The sequence below is a fragment of the Lasioglossum baleicum genome, unplaced genomic scaffold, assembly GCF_051020765.1.
Source record: "Lasioglossum baleicum unplaced genomic scaffold, iyLasBale1 scaffold1312, whole genome shotgun sequence".
In the NCBI taxonomy this organism is placed as follows: Eukaryota; Metazoa; Arthropoda; class Insecta; order Hymenoptera; family Halictidae; genus Lasioglossum; species Lasioglossum baleicum.
Window position 1 is genome coordinate 1 of NW_027470371.1, and position 18,174 is coordinate 18,174.

The window sequence follows — 18,174 nt, forward strand, 5'->3', positions numbered from 1 at the left end:
AGGCAGAGACGTCGCTTCTTTATCTCCATCGCGGGCATTGAGAAGCGTCGCGGGCGTCGAGCGTCGCCCCCGCTGCGTCTAACTGGCTACTCCGAGTGGCCATTTAACCGTCCGAAAAAAGCACGCACGCGAGCACGAGGGAAAAACTCGTAGAATTCCCGCGTTTTACCCCTCTATTCGGTTTTTAACCCGCCGCGCTAATTACCGTCTCTCGTTTTCCGGTCGCGCGTTTGAAATCGGGAACGAACGGATCGATCGATCGTTAAAATTGGCAGACCTTCGAGGAGCAGGCCAATAGAGAGCGAACAAACTCGATTATAGGAGATTTACGATTCCAAGTAGCCCGGGGAAGGCTTCTCGAATCGTGTCAGGCCCGGATCGGAAGTCGGTCGAGCGAGCTGGTCGCTGGCGTGCATCCGGCAACGTGTATCTCACGAGGATCCACCATACATATATATACACATAATATACGTATATATCAAACTGGTATTCGACTATGCTCGTTTAGCTTCGCTTCATCCACGGTATATATATATGTATATATATATTCGTATATTTATATATACACAGTATCAATCATACAGAAGTCTCTATTTAACGAAAAAAGAAAAACAAAAGAGAGAAGGAAAGAAAGAAAAGAGGAGAAAGAAGAAGAGAGGGACAGAAAGAGAAAGAAAGAGACGTAAGTAAGCGAGGTGAGAGTTGGACAGTGAGACGAAGACGGTATACCATATATATATATAGTTGATCAAAGAGGGTGAAACTAAAAGACTAGATGAAAGATAGCTAGAAGAAAGAAGAAGAAGAAGAAGAAGAGGTAGAAGAAAGAAAGAGTTGGTCGTAATGGGAAACGAAACACGGACAGATATGAGAAGAAGAAAGAGAAAACGCAAAAAAGATATGCTTGGTAAAATGGTTTGTTCAAGTACCTCAGCGAGCGAGGTCACGCCGGCTAGAGCTGACTCTCTGTTCGTTCGGTTCGTTCAGGAGGGAGACGTAACACGATTGGTAGTAGTAGTGGTAGTAGTAGTGGTAGTAGCGGTAGTAGTAGTAGTGGTAGACGATAGCGGTAGTAGTCGATAGTAGCTGACAGTGGTAGATAGCTGATTCGGTACTGGTAGTGGTAGTAACGTGTACGTATACGCGGCGTAGGGCGCTGGGTCGGCGATCGGCTTGCTCTAACTTGACGGCAGTAAGCAACACGAGAAACAATGTTACACACTTCAAGATCACATATGAAAAGAAAGAATGAATTGTTTTGTTTTTTTTTTTTCTACTTTTTCATATATATTTTTATATTTTTTTTTTTATTTGCCTTGGTTTTCTTAAGGGACTAGGGGATTAATTTATCTATCGTAACTTCTAAGCACGCTCTTTCTCTTCGAACAAGCTCTCCCCTCTCGTACGCATTGATCGTTTCTACTTTCGACCTTGATGACCTTTCTTTTCCTTTTTTCTTTTTCCTTTCATGACACTCTCTTTTGTCTCTCGAGATCTCGATCTTATCTCTTTTCACCGTGTCTTTTCTACACCGAGAGTTCGCACACAGCGTCTGTCACGGTGACAGCAGGGGTGGGTTCGACTCTTTCTCTTTCCTCTCGTCGCTTTCTCTTCTCCTCCGTTTCTCCTCCCCTTTCTCTCTCTCTCTCTCCACGTATATCGGGACAAAAGGCGCGATCGTGTGCTCGATCGTTCTACCGATACCGTTGCGACACGCGGACCGAGTACGCGGCACCGGCGCGCGTGTACGCGCGATACGCGCGGCACGCGCGCGTGCAACGCACGCCCTGGCGACTCTCGCGAGCGAAAGAAAACGCGACAGGACGCAACACGGGGAGGTTGAATTCTTAATCCGGTTATGGAGCTCGGTGGAAGGACCGAGCGTAATTTTCGGTAGGTTTCTCGAGGGCCGAAATGGCAAAAGGACGTCGACAGGAGAGGGTCGTCCAGGGACAAAAGATCGTTCTCTCCTGGCTCGTTTCGATCGTTTCGCCCCGACCCTCTCCCTTTTTACCACCCCTCTTTGCCCCGTCAGCTTTCCCGCTCTTTTCCCCCCACTTTCTCTCTTTCTCTCTCTCTCTCGTTCTCCGCGCTTTTTTAATTTCCGTCTACGATACGCCCTTGCCCGTTTCTCTGCCTTTTTTTCTTTCCTCCTTTCCTTTTCCTCCCTCCTTTGTCCTCTTTCTCTCGCTCTTTTCTTTCTCTCTCTCTCTCTATCTCTCATTCTCCCTGTTCTCCCTCTTTCTTCCTCCCGCTTTAATCCGGCTTGTTCTTACCGCATCGACTTCGGACGGGGAAGGAAAATGTATGTACACTGTGTGCCCCTCTGCGAACCCTTTTTCTCCCTCTTTCACGCACACGCGCGCCTTCTTCTCCCACTCCCACCCCTCTCCGATCTCCACATTCGTTTGTCTATATATATTCACTTGTCTTTTCTATCTTTCCTTTCTACCATCGCACGAGACTCGAATCGACTTTTCGTTTTCCTCTCCTCTTATTTATTCCTTTCCTTTCGTATTTTTTTTTTTTTTTTTTTTGATTTTATTTTTATTTTTTTTTTCGTATTTCGTTTCGTTTCGGTTTTAATTGGTCTTTCGAAGGAGAAAGGATCGTGTGGACACTGGTCATCGAGGGGAAAGTTCGGTGAAAGGAGGCTCTTCGATTCTCGAGGACCCGGTCTCCCCGTTTATCTCGAACAGATCTGTCCCTATAAACCGGCCGGAATGCCGGGCTTTCCTTCTCTTATCCTAACCAATATCATCGTATCTGTTTATATGTCTGCTTGTAATAATCGATCGTTTTACAATCTGGATGATCCGCCACCTACGGCTTACCTTGCGAAGCTCTTGAACGCCGCGGACTGCGGATTTATGCAGAGCGGCACGCGCGACGTGTTCAGCTGTTCCGCTATAAATTTGTGCATTTCCTCTGAAACAGACAACGTCGGATTGTCGGGTGAATGCTGGTTCTATCGGCTCCGCTGCACCGGCGAGGCGGGGACGCTTGGTCGCGCGTCCGGCCCCCGGGGACCGAGCCTCGTCCTCGCGGACCCCTCGCAAACCCCTCGGGGAGGAATCGCGATCGCGCTTTACCCTTTATCTCGTGGTCCAGTTGGTTAAGGTTAGAAATTTTTCCCGGACGCGGTATCCGAGAGACTTCTTTGTTCGCGGCCGTAACGATTCGCGCGCGTTTCGTCTTGCGACACCTTTCGCGACACGTGCAGCCGTTCGCGACTGTTCCAGTCGCGACAACATGGCAAACGCGATTACTCGTTACGAGCATCGCATGCCAGCCGTATGACAAGTCGAATGCGAAATCAAACGCTTTAGACGCGCTGTCTATGATAATCCCGCGGCCCTGTTACGTACCGGCCGACTCGATAGCGGTAATTTATGCGAGATCGTGCCCTGGCTGACGTTAATGGATCGCAAGGAGATCGATACTTTCGCGATATTACCCCGAGTGTGTCCGAAAATTCGATTACGTTTATATACCTCGGAGATTCGCGAGTTTAAATAGCGTCCGGAAGGGAGGATTTTGATATCGAGTAACGTATCGCGGTGTTAAAACAGCGGTTCCGAGCGCGAATGCGAATGAGAATGCAAATGCAGAGGCGGCGTTGTTAAAAGAAGCAACGAAGCTAGGGTCGGAGAAATCTAAATACCGGGGTAGGTATCTGAAAGCGAAATCGTGGAACAGTCGCGACACCCGGAGAGGGATGGAATTCGCGAGGGGGTCCTAACGCGCGAATGGCGTGCGTTTTTTTAAACGCGATATTAGACCCAGTTTCTTGGACGATTAGCGGGGAAGAAAGTCGGCTGCGATAACTCGCCGGACCCCCAGTGATAAACGATGATTTATCGCGGCCGCACGCACGCAACCGTCTATCGCCGTGTGTGTCGCCGTGTGTGCCCGCGTGCGGTTCCAGCCACGTGTCAAGACGTTCGCTATTAATAATCCGCGTGAGTCACGGCGACGCATTTTTCAACGGGGCGCGAAACCCGCGATTAATCCGGCGCCGTGTCGCGAGCTGTTGGCAAACTCGCCCCTTTCGCTAATAATTCCTCCGCCGGTTCCGCTCTTTACTACCGTTCGACGAAAGCTCCTCGTTACTGGACCACGAGAGTACGAGGGTTGAATCCGAGCTAAGACGATCGGCGACGGATACGGGGTTCGTCGATCGGCGTTATCAAATCCGCGACGAAATAAATTCCTCGCGTGAATCTCGACTCGAAATTCACACCGAACCGACGAAGGGAATATTCGTCTGCGGCAAATTTCTCGGATGGAGAACCGCGAGAAGCGATAAGAAACGGTCCTTTCGTTTTATTACGACCGCACCAGACGAGTTCATCCCTCGGTCGAGCCCGGTGTCTCGTAAATTCGCCGTGCACAGAACCCCGCGTCTCTGTCTCTTCGTATTCGCTCCGTTCGCGAATTTTCCACCGTCGCGATTCGAAAGTCGCGTGCTCCGCGTCTTCTCCGCGAGGAATTTCGCGAAATCCGTTGTTCGACTCGAGAATCTCGCGACGAGAACTCGGCGGAACGGAAGAGACGTCGAGAAGGCTGCTTCGATTTCGGGAGTAATTCGATAACCGTCCGACGAAGCCGTTTAAACACCGTTTTATTCGCCGATCTTCCCTTACCTTTCACCTGCTGCACGGTGGTGAGCTTCCGTTCCCAGAGATCGTCGAACGGATGGGACGTGGCAGGCTCGAAGTCACCCGTATACTGTCTCAGCCCGCCGCTGGTCGTGTAGCAGCACGTGCACATGCACGAGTGATATTCCAGTCTCCCTTCGTCCAGATAAGGATGCGCCAGTGCATCCACCACGGTGATCCTCTTGTCCTGCGGGAAGTTCGTGAACCGGGTCAACGAACGATCGATTACATAGCGGGCCGCCTCTCGAAACCATCGATCTCCGCCACTCCGGCTATTTACGGGGACAGTTAACCGTGTTAACCTCCCAGGAGGTGGGAAAAACCGAGCTCGAGCACGGTTCCCGCAAAAACGAATTTACCGCCTGTGGCCGAGTGGATTCCGAGCGGATTCCGCGACCGATCCACGGCCGATCGTTAATAAGCTCGCGACACGCCGCGATCCTCCTAGATCACCCGACACTCAGCTCGCGAGAGAGTAATTCGTCTCGAGAAATCGCTTCGCGAGTCGTCGACGATCGACGCCTGTTCGACCGAAAATTCCGAGGAACCAATCGCGAGTTTCGCGTTTCTCGCGACGCCTTCGAGTTTAATCTATCCCGACTCTGCCTCCGCGTTGCTTCCGACTTCCCTACGGGTTTCCGTTCGACGAAGTTTGGATTCTAATTAAGCCTGGACGAAACCGCGCGGTTTCCTCTCGTTTGCAATGACGGTACGAGGCTAGGTATCACGCGAAGACTAGAGGACGAAAAAATCGTACGCGTTCCGAGAACAGGGTTGAATACTTCGACTCGATTATTGGTAATTTTTTGTTCGTTACTCGAACGGCCATTATTCGACGGAAAGATCGCGAATGATCGGAAGAACGAGCTCGAGGACAGGGATTCGGAAAGTAGGCTGCGTTGGCGTGCTCGAAGAAGTGCCCGGCAAGGACGGATCTCGTTCGACCGGAGCCAATAACCGCGGAGACTCGTTTCACCGAAATTCTGACGAATGTGGCGGGCACTCGTAGTAAAAACAGCGTGTCGCGACGCCGACGCCGGCCGCTCCTCGCGTTCCCGTTTCTCCTTTCCTCTGTCTTTTTATCTCGCCTCCTTTTTCCCCGTCGTCGTCATCGTCGCGGTCGTCGCGGTCGTCGCGGGTCGTCGTCATCGTCGCCGTCGTTTTTCTCCCCGAGTCGGACAGGACAGTCGACAGTAAAATATTTTTTGCAACTTTCGTTATGAACACGGTGTCGGGCGAGAATTTTACGATGTCGCGACCCTCGTTCGAAGCATTTTTTACGAACTGCCACACGTGGAACGTTCTCCAGTCGTTTATCCCGCAGTTATTATTTCCGCTCCTTCCCTTCTTCTTTCTCTCTTTCTCTCGTTGCCGAGCGGCGAAAAAGGCGGCGAGCGATTGGTCGCTCTCGCAATCGCGAGTTCGCGAACTTTCCGAGTTGCCCGAACGGAACGCGGCGACCGTTTCGACGACTTATCGCGTCGCCGCGGACGTCGATAAGGGTGGTTAACGGACTGATAACGTCGCGCTTCCACCGCGAGAAGTTGCGCGTTCCTCGGTAAACAGAGGACGCGAGTTTGCAACTCGGTTGAGAGAGCCGCGGTCGCTTCTTGCCGGCTGACCAACTTTCCGAGTTCCTCGACGGGGCTCGTCTGCGACCGGTATCGACCACCGTTCCAACGATTCGCTCGAGAGGAAAGTCCGCGAAACGATATTCACCGGCGGTTCGTTTTTAGAAAGTCAAGTCGCAAGTTTAACTCCCGTTTAATTCCTTCGATTTTTCCTTCCTTCCCCCCTTCGATACGCATTTTCCCTCCCTCCGGTTAAAATTTCCGTCGTGTTATATCTCGGACATCGTCGACTTTCCATCGGACCTTTCCATACGCCGACGTTTCGGGAAAGAAAAAAAAAAGAAATAGAGAAAGGAAGAAAAGAGGGAAGCACCCCGTGTTATTTCCGTCGGTGCGTTTACCGTCGAGCCGGGGATCGATAAATAAATATTCGCAGCCGGGCGAGAGACGGGAAACTTACAGGATCGAAGACTAGCATCTGGCAGAGCAAATGGACGGCCTCGTGCGTCGCCTGGCTGCTAAGGGTGTAGAGGGCCGTCAGCGAGGGTGGCTTCGAGTGCGCGCCTCAGTATGTGGGATCTCGCACCCTCGCACGCGAACCTCATGTCCTCGAGGGTCGGCGTGCCCAGCAATTCCGTGATCAGTTCCAGCTGCAAAGCGAATGAGAACGTGCTCGATTTTAGAACCTACACCCCACCACCGCCACCCTTCGTTACTTTCTCTTCCACCACGGCAAGCTTTACGACCACGTACAGGGACGAGGACGAATCGTTACGTATAGACACATCCTCGTCATCTCTCGTAACTCTCGCGCGTCGATGGACAGACACGCCTTTGGTCGATTTCGGTATCTAGGGTATCTCTAGCGATCGAAGAAGCTAGAGAGAAAACATGGCTAAGTTTGGAAGAGACGAAGGAACGTTCCCGCTCGAGTCCGCGTGAATCGCGGCAAGGAAACGATTCCTTCGGCTATGTCCTGCATGTATCCGCGAAGAAGAGCAAGTGCGAGGACCGGAGGATGCGAGGACTAAACCTGTTGCACAGGACTGTGCGCCTGGAAGAGGATCCGCCGACGAAGGAGCTCGCCGAAAATGCAACCTACGCTCCAAACGTCCACGGCGGCCGTGTAGTGTCGCGCTCCCATCAGGATTTCCGGCGCACGATAATACTGCGTCACCACTTCCTGGGTCATGTGCTTGTTCTGATCCGGTTCTTCCACTCGGGCCAAACCGAAGTCGCAGATCTGTTCGCGGAGGAATACGTGTAATTTTCTCGCCGGCCACCAACCGACAGCTTCCTTCTCTCTTATTTTCGAGCTAGAACAACGTCGCGTGGTCGTCGGCGTCGGTTAGTCTTACCTTCAGTACGCAATTGCTGTTCACGAGCAGGTTTCCCGGCTTGATGTCCCTGTGCAGGATTCTGGCTGAGTGAAGGTATTTGAGGCCTGGAAGAAGCAAAGCGAGAGAACGTTCAGAGATCCGTTCGATTTCCACTTTCAACCCCCGAAACTCTCTCTCTCTCTCTCTCTATGTTAAATCTCCGCGAAGCCAAATTCTCGGCCACTCGAATTCCGGGCCGCGCCGGAAATGGCTCGGGAGCGGGCGGAAATTCCGAAGAGTCGCCGAATGAAATTCCCAACTTGCTGGAAAACTGCAAGCTCCCCGGACATTTCCGATCCGGCCCGAGTTCCTCGCGGCTGTAACCGAGCCACGTTCCAAGACAATCAAACTTCCCGACCAGCCATTACCGTTCTAAAAGCCGAAAAGACACGGGCGACGTTTCTCATCGAGCAGGGAAACGCGCGACCTCGATTTTCCCGAGATTCCTCCGCCGCCAGCTCGTTACAGCCCTCTCCGCTCCGCTCCGCGTCCATTCACCGGAGATTATCCCGGCGCGAGGACGCTCGCGGTGACGCGTCGCTATCATCCCCGTGGTCCAACGCGCCATTTTCCTTCTGGACGCTTTCGACGTCTGTTACCGATCGCCTTTATCGGCCCGCGACGCGCTATTTACGGCGCCGGTTATCGTCCGCGGCGTTTTTAATTCGCCGGCCGAACCAACAGGCCGATACCAGCACAGCCGACGCCGCGTCGGTTCGTGGAAACAGGGTTATTAACATTTTATCGAACGGAACAAGTGGGACGGTGGGTCCCCCTAAGTGCTCGTCATCCACGACAAATTGCATCGGATCGCGAAACGTCCTTCGCCGATGGTAATTTCGCGCGGTGCGCGCGCCGAAAACCAGTTTTAAATTGAAACCCGGATCGGAGAAGAAACCTGTCCTTATTATTAACGGGAAAGAGAGACAGAGAGACAGAGGAGGAGAAAGAGGGAAGAGGGGAATCTTCGCGAGGATTCTCCCGAGATTTTTATATTCCACTCCTGCTCGTTTTCCATTCCACTCGATCGCGATTGACTTTCGAGATCGATGCAATTACGAGCGGCGGTATAATCTTCGCGAGGTCTATTACGAGGTACCCGGCAGGCTGGACTCTGCGCGTAAACGATTTCGAGAAAGGCCGACTATTAACGCGCGCACGGGGTGCTTTCCTACGCGTCGCCGAGCTTCCATATTAAAATCGCCCTTCCTCCTGGTCCGATTCTCACCACTCGCGTACCCCCCCCCCCTTCTTCGCTCCCTTCTCTGCGTCGTAGAGAGAGAAAGAGAGAGAGAGAGAGAGAGATCGGGGCGAAACGATACGTGTTCAAGGCGGCGACCGAAAGGGGTGGCACGAAGGGGCGAGGATCGGTTTGGGGCGCGAGTTGAATACGGGACAGATTACCGGGCCACCCCTCGCGGCGCGATTCGGCTTTAGGAAAAGGGGTGGCAGCTTGACTAACGGACCACGGGTGTCGCGGGCCTCCGGATAAACGCTCCTGTAATCCCTTCCAAATGGACACGCGTGTCGCTTGCCAAACATTTCGTTTCATTTCATTTCGAGTAACCGTTTCGATGCTCTTCTAATTATTTATTTCCTTCTGTCTCCTTTTAAACGAACAACCACGCGATTCTCGCTTGGGTATAATTATAGCGTTTTTCCTTTGGTATTCTTTCGGTAAAAGATGTTTGGAATAGCTTCGTTATCTTCCAGGTAGCTTGGTTGTGTAAAATCGCATCGGTTTACGTTTCCGACGTGTTTGCGAACGCGTCGAGTTGCTTCAGGTGGCCATTCTTATCGACTCACCCTGTACACGACGGTATCCGTACCCAGCGGACAGGTAGAAAGTCAATTATTCGTGCGCGGCCCGAGCTGTAATTAAGCGGAATCTTTAAATCCGCTGGTGGGAAAAAAAAATTAATAAATCCGATAAATACGAAAGAGGTGCGCGCGCGAGTTCTGGCCGAAAAATCCAATTAACCCGCTTGCAACGGTACGTGACTCGGAAACGGTAACACACCCGGTCGGTATATTTCAAAACTCCTCTTATTTGCTTATCGTTATCACGGCTATTTCGCCGTAATACCATTACCGCGGAGTCTATTTTCAAACGGACGACGCCTAATTCCCGGCCTCCCCGCGGGGGGCCGGCGATCGAGCTTAACCCCGGACTGGCCCGGAGAAATAAAAATCCGGTTACCGTTAAGAGGATTAAAACCTCTCTGATTCCTTCGATCCCGGAGCGGAACGGAAAGCGCCGCGGCGAAGAAAGTGGCGCGAGTGGTGAAGCTTCGACTTCGGCGAGCCCTCTCGCAGCCTCCCCGCGACACGCGTTAAATGCGCTCCGCGGTGTAACGCGCATTACGCTTACGTGCCGGTAGAAAACGGTGTCGCCTCCCTTTCGCGTAATTATTTCACGCGGCGGGAAACTCGCGCGTCCCCTTCCTTCTCTCCTCCTCGGCCGCACCCCGACGACGCGGCTCGACGCGGCTCGACGCTGCTCGACGCGACGTAACTGCAGGGTTGGACCGATCGAGCGAGCGAGCGGGCAGCTCGCGCGCGTTCATCGCCGACGAGCACGTAAAAACGCGAGCCTTTTCATTTTCCCAGCCGACGCTGATGAGCGAGAGAAAGGGGCAAGGGGAAGGTTCGCCTGACCGATGAGGGGGTGGCAAGAAGCGGCGGAGAAAGGGTGAAGGAACGGCGGAGGTGAAGCGAAGGAGACCTGAAAACGGATAGCCGGGGCGAAGGGTGGAGGGTGGAGGACTCGAGGGCGAGGGTGGCGAAGAATGGCGAAGGTGGGAGAGAGCCAAGGGTGGAAGGAGAGAGGGAAGACGGAGGGTGAAAGTCGGCGCGCGGGAGAGCAAGAGGAATGAGAGCGGGGCGGAGAGGAGGCGGGGAGGGGCGACGAGGGGCTGCAATAAGAGCAGAAACATCGGTGCCAGATGAGTGTGCCGTGAGTCATGCCGCATTCAGACCTCGACTTTTCTCTCCCCGCAATAAAACTCGGTAATATTACCGGGGTAATCTGCCCCGTGGGTGCGTCCGGTTGCGAATTCACCCGCCGGTAATTAAAGTCTCTCTCTTTCTCTCTCTCTCTCTGTCCCCGTGGCGCGGGCCTACCCTCGCGCTGATAACTCGAGACGCGGGGGCGGTTATCGGGGGTGGTGGTTATCGTTCGATACACTACTCGCTCCTTCCACGCCCCACCTCCTCCCTTTCGCCGCGTTTGTCGAGAGTTCGGTTTACGAGAGTCGTATCGTCGCGCGTGAAAATGAATTTTTTTTTTCCTCCCCCGGACGCCGGTTCACCGGGGTAAATCGAATTCGCGCTTCGCGTGGCTCGTTAGCCGCTGCTACCCCTTTCGACGGCACGAGGGCTTTTGAATCTTTTACATCGTGATTTCCAGATACCGCCGGTTGTTTCGCTTCCGGCTGAATTTCCCCGCAGAAAGGACACGGTGTCGGCGAATTTTCGCGGTCCTCGCGTTTGCTTTTGTTCCTCCGATTCGACGAAACAACGAAAACCCGATGGACGCCGATGGGAAAAAAATATCGAGACGAGACGTGAAACAGCGAAAGGTTCGCGATCGAGGGAAATCTTTGTCGATCGACGAGACTCGAGGTGGAAAATTCGGAGCGAAGGCGACGAAGCGCGGGAAGTCCTTGACGACGGTATAATCGAAATTCTCTTCTGCGTTATGCAACCGAGGCTCTGTCCTCTTCTCGACGGAAGAGGACGTTCATCGGCCGTGTCTACGAAAATAAAACGTCCCAGGGTTTTCTACGAATATACAGGGTGTCACCTGTCAAGCGACCGACGCGGCCTTACCTTTGCGGCTCGAGGACGCGTGGTGCCATTGTTCGCGCGGAAAAGGCTTCGATTCAAAGAGAGACGCTGCGCGCCGAGATGAATTGTTCCGCAAATGCAGGTGTTACGGGGAATTTTAAGATCGACCTCGTCTCCGTTTGTTCAAAGCGGAAACGCCAACGAGTCGACGCTTCTTCTCCTTTTCCGTCTTCGTTATCGGTTCCAGCGTTTCCTCTTCTTCCCCGTCTTCCCACCGAACGTTCGCTTCCTCCTCGCTATTTTCTTTCGCTAACGCCAAGCGTTTCACGCTCGGATCATTACGTAACCTCGATTTCCGACACTCTACCAGACCGCGTTCCTTCTATTTGCAGTGTCCTCTGACGTATTCTTTCCCCGGTGCAATAAGAGAGAAACATTTGACACTCGCTTTTAACTTCTGCTATCGCGCGACCCATTTACCACCAAGCAACCTCTTTTCCCTCTTCCAGTCGAAGCGAAATTTTTCCGTTATCCTCATCCGTGATTTTCGAATCGCGACTACCCTAGATCCTCGATCTCTATTCTAAACCCATCCCGTGACTCTCGTTTCTCCGCCTTTTCAATCGATAATTCACTCGAGATCGTAACTCTAATTTCGAAAAATAAAAGGCTTCCGTACCCTCTGATCGACTCGCACCCCACGGATTTGTTTTTCCACGGCGAAACGAGGAGGGTAGAGCGTGCTCGCGTAAGCTCGACGAGCTCTCCGCGTCACGTCGAATCAGTTACGTTTTAATTATCGGTCGCGTTGCGTTCGAAGGACGCAGGATTCCGGCATTATGCGTGGCCGCCACGTCCCGCGAGATAAATGGCGGCGACGGATTAATGTAATAGAGTGATTAATCGCGCGAGCGAGGATCGGAGGCGAGCGCGTGCTCGCCGGTGGATTAGAGGCGTTTCACGCCGGGAACTTCGGTGTGTGCCGGCTCGACAGCCTGGATCACGCGGCGATCAAACCAGTTCTAATGGCTACGCGGAAATTCGCCGTCCATGACCGGCTAGCTACCGATCAAATCGATAGTCGAATCGAAACTACTCGACGGAGAAGAATTACGTCTTTCGATCTATCCCCGCGATTTTATACGAGAAACGTTGACAGAACGAGATCGACTATCCTTCTTCGTCGAGATCTCGGTTTCTCGTTCGAGTTCTTTCGATTTCGGTAGCGTTTCCACGGATAGAGACACTGCGAACCTCTCAGTTAGGCTACAGGACGATTCAATTTCGGTAATATTTCCACGGACAAAGTCCTCGAGACTCCGCGATCCTCTCAGGCCGATCTCGCGTCGAGCAAATTCACTCGGAAGACGCGAGATGCCCTCGGCCTGTGCCGCGCAGACGCGATTTTGAGAAAGGCGCGTTGAAAAATTTGTCGACCCTCCGGCCCAGGTATTTATAGAGCGATATTTCTACTCGCGTGGAAATAGCACCTTACGCGAAGGTCGTCGACCTATTTGTTCCCGATTTCCCGAGTTTTAACGACGCCCACTCGCGAGCAGCCTCGTAAAACGTCTCCATTAATCGTGACTCAATCACGCGGAAAGAACCAGCGGAAAACAAGCGTACGATTAACCAGCCAACGGCTAAGATTTACACGGTCTTTCACGGCAAGATATGGAACCCGTCCAAACCGCTCCACCTGTCCTCCTCTTTTCTTTCTTAAGCTCCAACCAGCGTGTCCACTCCCTTGGAATCCGCCGCGAATTTTCACGCAGAGTCTTCGACAAAATGGAAGAAACGATCGGGAAAGTGTGGGAAATTTGGTTTCGCGTGGTTTCTCAGGTGGTTTCCAGGGGAGAGCTGGCAAGAGTGGGCCGCGGTTATCGGCCGCGCCGAAAATAAGCTCGCGGGCAGCAGCTTCTCTCTTTGTTTACGACGTAATTCTGGCGACGCGGCTGGATTGCGCGCGAGTTTCAAAATTAACCGCAAGGTCAACGGAATCGGGGATCGGAGCGGCGATGCCCGCGCGACACGGTCGAGGCCAGGCCCCGAGATCTCGGGCCTCGAGCCTGCAACTCCGACGATTCTTCTTTTTAAACGGCTCCGCAAGCTCGTGTTACCTGAATCGTCCGGGCGAAACCAGCGTCTCCGCTCCTCCTCCGACGTTTCGGCCGCTTCTTCCAACTTTTTCCTCCCTCCTCCAACCGATACGATCGCTTTCCCGTTTAGCCTCTCGTCATCGTTCGTTTTTAACAGTCCCGTCTCGCGATGCAACTTTGCGAGAGCATTAAACCTCGAAGATCGAATTCGCGCGACAGAGCGGTATGCACACACGCGAATTGGATGTCGATCGACGCTACGAATCGATTTCTGGTGTAACACGGTACGAGAATCGAGATGCGAGATGGAAACGTTGAGATACTCGACACATCGCGAATGTCGCGAGGAATATACACGTTTCGGCTACGCAAATGAGATTCTGTCTACATCGAATCCGCGGAAATACAAGCTACGAATTTACCTTAAAAAATCAGGGGTTAAATAAAATTGCGAAAATCTTGGAGAAGGAAAAACAGAAGCGAAAAACGGGTGGAACCGGGTCTGGGAGCGAGATCGCGTCTGCTCAGAATTGCAGCCGCAGTTGGGGAAAAAGAAACGGCTCATCTCGATATCCTTGCAATATCGAGGCGCGCAACCGCAATCTCGATGGCGAGCGACTGGTAACCCAGTGGTAAACTGGCGAAGATCGGGCAGGATTGGTGGAAGGAGGCGCGAGGAGCCGAGCCGATTTCGGTCGCGCGAGTTCTCGATAACGGTGAGGAAGAGAAATCGAGACCGGCCGGGATATAAGCGATGGAATACGTCACGGCAGGAGGATTTTACGTCGGCCGAGGCGGCGTTATCGGGTTCATCGCACCCGAAGAAGCCGGCTATGCGTGCCGTTCCCGCCGCTCGATTCCTCGTTTCTTCTCTCCAGGGACGAGGGCCGATGAGGTCGCCGTGGCTACCACCGCGCCGGGATATATCGCACCGAAAGTCAAGGACGAAGGACCCGGCCGGCTGGTGTATTAACTCCAAGGTCATCGGTACCTTCCATCGTTCCTCCTACTCGACTCCGCTCCGACTCCGCTCCGCTCCGCCCGGCGCAACGTGTCCTCGGCGTCGCACCTGTTGTCCACCTCCTCCCTCTCTCACTCTCTCTCTCTCTTTCTCTTCGTTTCCATTTCCCTCTCTTCTCCTCTTCTCTCCTCTTCGATTTTTCCAACAACCTAATCCAAAACCGAGGTTTCTTTCCTCTCTCGGTGCTTTCCTGCTTTCAAAGTTCGAGCTAAGTCCTTTCGGGTTCTTTCTTCTCTTAAGCTCCACCTAACTCTCTCTGGGATCTTCATCCTGCTCCTAAAGCTAACTCTTTTTCCGATTTTCTCTTCTTTTTACCTATCTCTTCTTCTAATTAACCCTAACTCTCCTCGAGATTTTACTCCGGATGAGTTTAACTCGGATCTTCTTGGGTTCCTGCTTACGCTCGGATACCTAATCGAAATTTCTTCGGGGTTTTCTTCCGACGGAGTCTAATCCTTTTTCACGGGGATTACGCGATACTCGATCGCTTTTTGATTATGCGGCAGGGTGGGAGTTTAACGCGAGTCTTCATTTAGCTGATCTGGAAGTAGATCGATGACTTATCGGTATATAATATGCTCGATTTCGAACACTTGACCTGAATTATCGACATGCTTCTCTGCAGTTTCGCTAATGCTTCTCATTAATGGATATCCATCATCTCTATTATCCACCTATGATCCATACATCCCGTGCATGCGGCAACTCAAAACTATTTCCGACGAAAATTCGATATTGACTCGGCAATTCAAACCGCGTGCTCTCTCTCTCTCTCTCTCCCTCTCTTTCTCTATCTCTGCTCTAGAGTGCTATACCTCCGGTGTGTCTCGATGACTATAAAACAGACCAAGCTCGACAACGACACTCGGATAAACTCGAGGAACGATACTAATCTGAACGTCGACGCATCCGTATAAAATTTTCGCGAGTGAAAAATTCACGCCGTTTGAATTTACACCGCGTCTCTCGTGTAATATTCATTCCCAATGCGATGATATAAAATCATTTCGACCAATTAATTAATTTCCACGACAAATAATCGGGAAAATTAATTCGAAAAAGGTTTTCAGCAATCGCTGCCAATAATAAGCAATTAATTTTACAATTTATTCGTACGTTAAAAGCACTCGATACCTCGAAGGCATTATTGGCACACGTGTAAGCGACGTGCTAATATTTGCGACTTTCCCAGACAATTTCATACGGGACGAAACAACCAACGAAATAATTAACAAAGCGGAATCGAAATAATCATTTGAATCCGGGGATCGAACGAGGACCGGAAAAATCGTGATTGGTAAGACGTAGAAACGACTTTGGCGTTTCCGGTGACTTTCTATTCGCGTCGCGACGTTCGCGAGACTCGGAGAAATAATTAAAAATATCTATTCGGGACTCGACGAGGTGAGGAAATTTCCCGTTTTCCTTCCGCCGAATTATCGCTGGAATCTTCGAATCGGAGAGAGGAGAGAGCGGTAGCAGCTCGAACGGAAAGTTCAGCGTGGGACACACACCCACGTGTCACGGAACACGTTAATACGCTTTCTTTCGAATATTCGTAGGCAGGCAATGTAACAGCACTCGCGCTGAACAAATTTATATTTCCTATTACACGTGGCGATAAGACTAACCAGATATCTTGGCGAGAAAAATCCAACTTGCTCTTAAACGGCAGCAAAAAGAAACTTTAAATGTATCTCCTCGATAAATTCAATTATCTATTTAAAAGTATATCCAACGAGTACTAAGATTCTAGTCGTTACAAAAGCGAAAGGATAAAGAATATACCTACGTATTAACCCATTTGCATCGAACTAAATGTAAATTTCGAGAAGTATCGAAAACTTGATATTCCAGCGACTCGGGAAGGCTGAAAGCGAAGAAAATTCGCACAGGTTCGTCACGTATCGATTACCTACTTGGCGATGAAAGTCGATGTTCCGTGACACGCGAGGAAAAAATTGAGGAATCGTGATTTAAATACGCGTCCCCCCGTTAGCCGGTGATAACGAGCGGGAAAATTGCGGGAATGCAAATGGGTTAAGACCGGGTCCGAGGCGACAATGAGACACGGGGCCAGGAAAGGAATCTAAGCGATCAATGACCTCGTTGGCACAATTGCAAAATTTTCCCCGCAAATGCGGCGATATCGACGAGACGAATCGGAAGCTCCGAGGGGGAAGGGTGAAACCGCGATCGCGGCTGGAACGGGCAAGCTCGCAAGCTCGTTAGCTCGGCGCCGGGTGAAAGGCTTCCATCGTCGACGCAGCTTCTTTTCGCCGCCCCGTTAATTGCATTCTTCCCACGGAGACGTATATTTAATCGAACGCGCGAATTTCACCGCGGATCGTTACTCGCCGGGACGTTAAAGGGATATGTAGGCCAGAAAGCATAAATAGCGTCTCGTCGCGGCTGTCGATGCGCCGCATAATGCTCGAGGCACAAAGCTCCGGCACGCGGAACACCGCCCCTCGAGGAAAATTCAATTCCCGATCGGCCCCAGGGTTTGTTTCCATCCCGCGGAGAACGATACCGCCGATGCACGCGAGATCTCGCCACCGGATTACCACCGACGTCCTTCCATCCTCTCGCCGTTCCTACCTCGAGCCAAGATTCGTCGAAGTTTATGCGGGCAACTCGAAAGCGCGAAAGTAGCGATTATAATTTTCTAAAATGCGAGATCGTTAATTCGGAATGAACTAGGGTCCCGTCTCGCAGTTCTAGGTGTAAAAAAATAATACAAGGATCCTATCGACGAATTTAGAAAGCGAGGAGTCCAGAAAAGGGAAAAACCCTGAAGCATGGGATCGATAGTTATTAAAGAACTGAAGAAGTCAAGTTAGGACAGTCGATGATAGAGACTTAACTGAAACGAGACGTAGTTTCGCAAAGATCACACGAGAGATAGAATCCCCTATCCCGGCGTATAAAGGGAGGTTTAATTCGCGGTAAATCATGGCCGCGAATTATCCAGGAAATGGTATTTATCCTTGAGAACTCTCTAACTCGGGCATAAATCGACGCTCGAGCAATCCGAACGTACACATTCATCGTGGTTATCCGCTGGATCGTGCCATTCTTCGCTCCGGCAACGTCTATCGGACCTCTTTCGCCCGCTGCAGTTTAATTTCGCGAGAGAATCCCCGAAGTTCGCGAACCGAAAAAGAAACACGAAAAACAGAAAGCGGGTAAAAGAAAATAAGAGGAATCGGAAGTCGAGTCCGAAGCGTTATCGAGTGTCGAGCGAAACGGCTGTATTATTTGCTGAATACGAATGCACACATATCAGACGGTCGAGCAGAGCGGAATAAAGAGCAATCGCGTTGGTAGCGGGAAACGTGTCGAGGCACGCGGGACGCGACGGAAAGGCCGGGAAAAATTGGAAAATAGCAGGGGAAAAAGAGGCAATAAAACCGGGTTGGATGCATAAAAGTCGGGCCGGACACGTGAACTCGAGGTTAACGCGTCCACGTGGCCGGCCGCGGAAACGCAACCCCTCGCGCGTTTATAATCTCCGATATTTGTTCGATTCGGCCGTTTAATTAACCGGCCGCTAATGAAATCCCGCGCCTCGCTCTGTCCTATTCGGCCACTTCCGCTGCATACGGGTGTAATCGTTTAAAAAGGGGCGGACTGCGCCGCGACGGCCATAAA

The 18,174-nt window shown here is 51.7% G+C and overlaps 1 protein-coding gene across 1 annotated transcript in view; it reads right to left on the reverse strand.

The window, feature by feature from the left end:
- Window positions 1-983: 983 nt before the first annotated feature.
- LOC143220625 (serine/threonine-protein kinase NLK-like) overlaps window positions 984-18,174 on the reverse strand; it is a 34,614-nt gene continuing 17,423 nt past the window's right edge. The window contains 8 exon segments of the mRNA XM_076446245.1: window positions 984-1,178; window positions 1,424-1,526; window positions 2,835-2,928; window positions 4,647-4,848; window positions 6,693-6,794; window positions 6,796-6,882; window positions 7,266-7,475; window positions 7,591-7,676. Of these exon segments, the coding sequence (XP_076302360.1) occupies window positions 984-1,178; window positions 1,424-1,526; window positions 2,835-2,928; window positions 4,647-4,848; window positions 6,693-6,794; window positions 6,796-6,882; window positions 7,266-7,475; window positions 7,591-7,676 (1,079 nt within the window).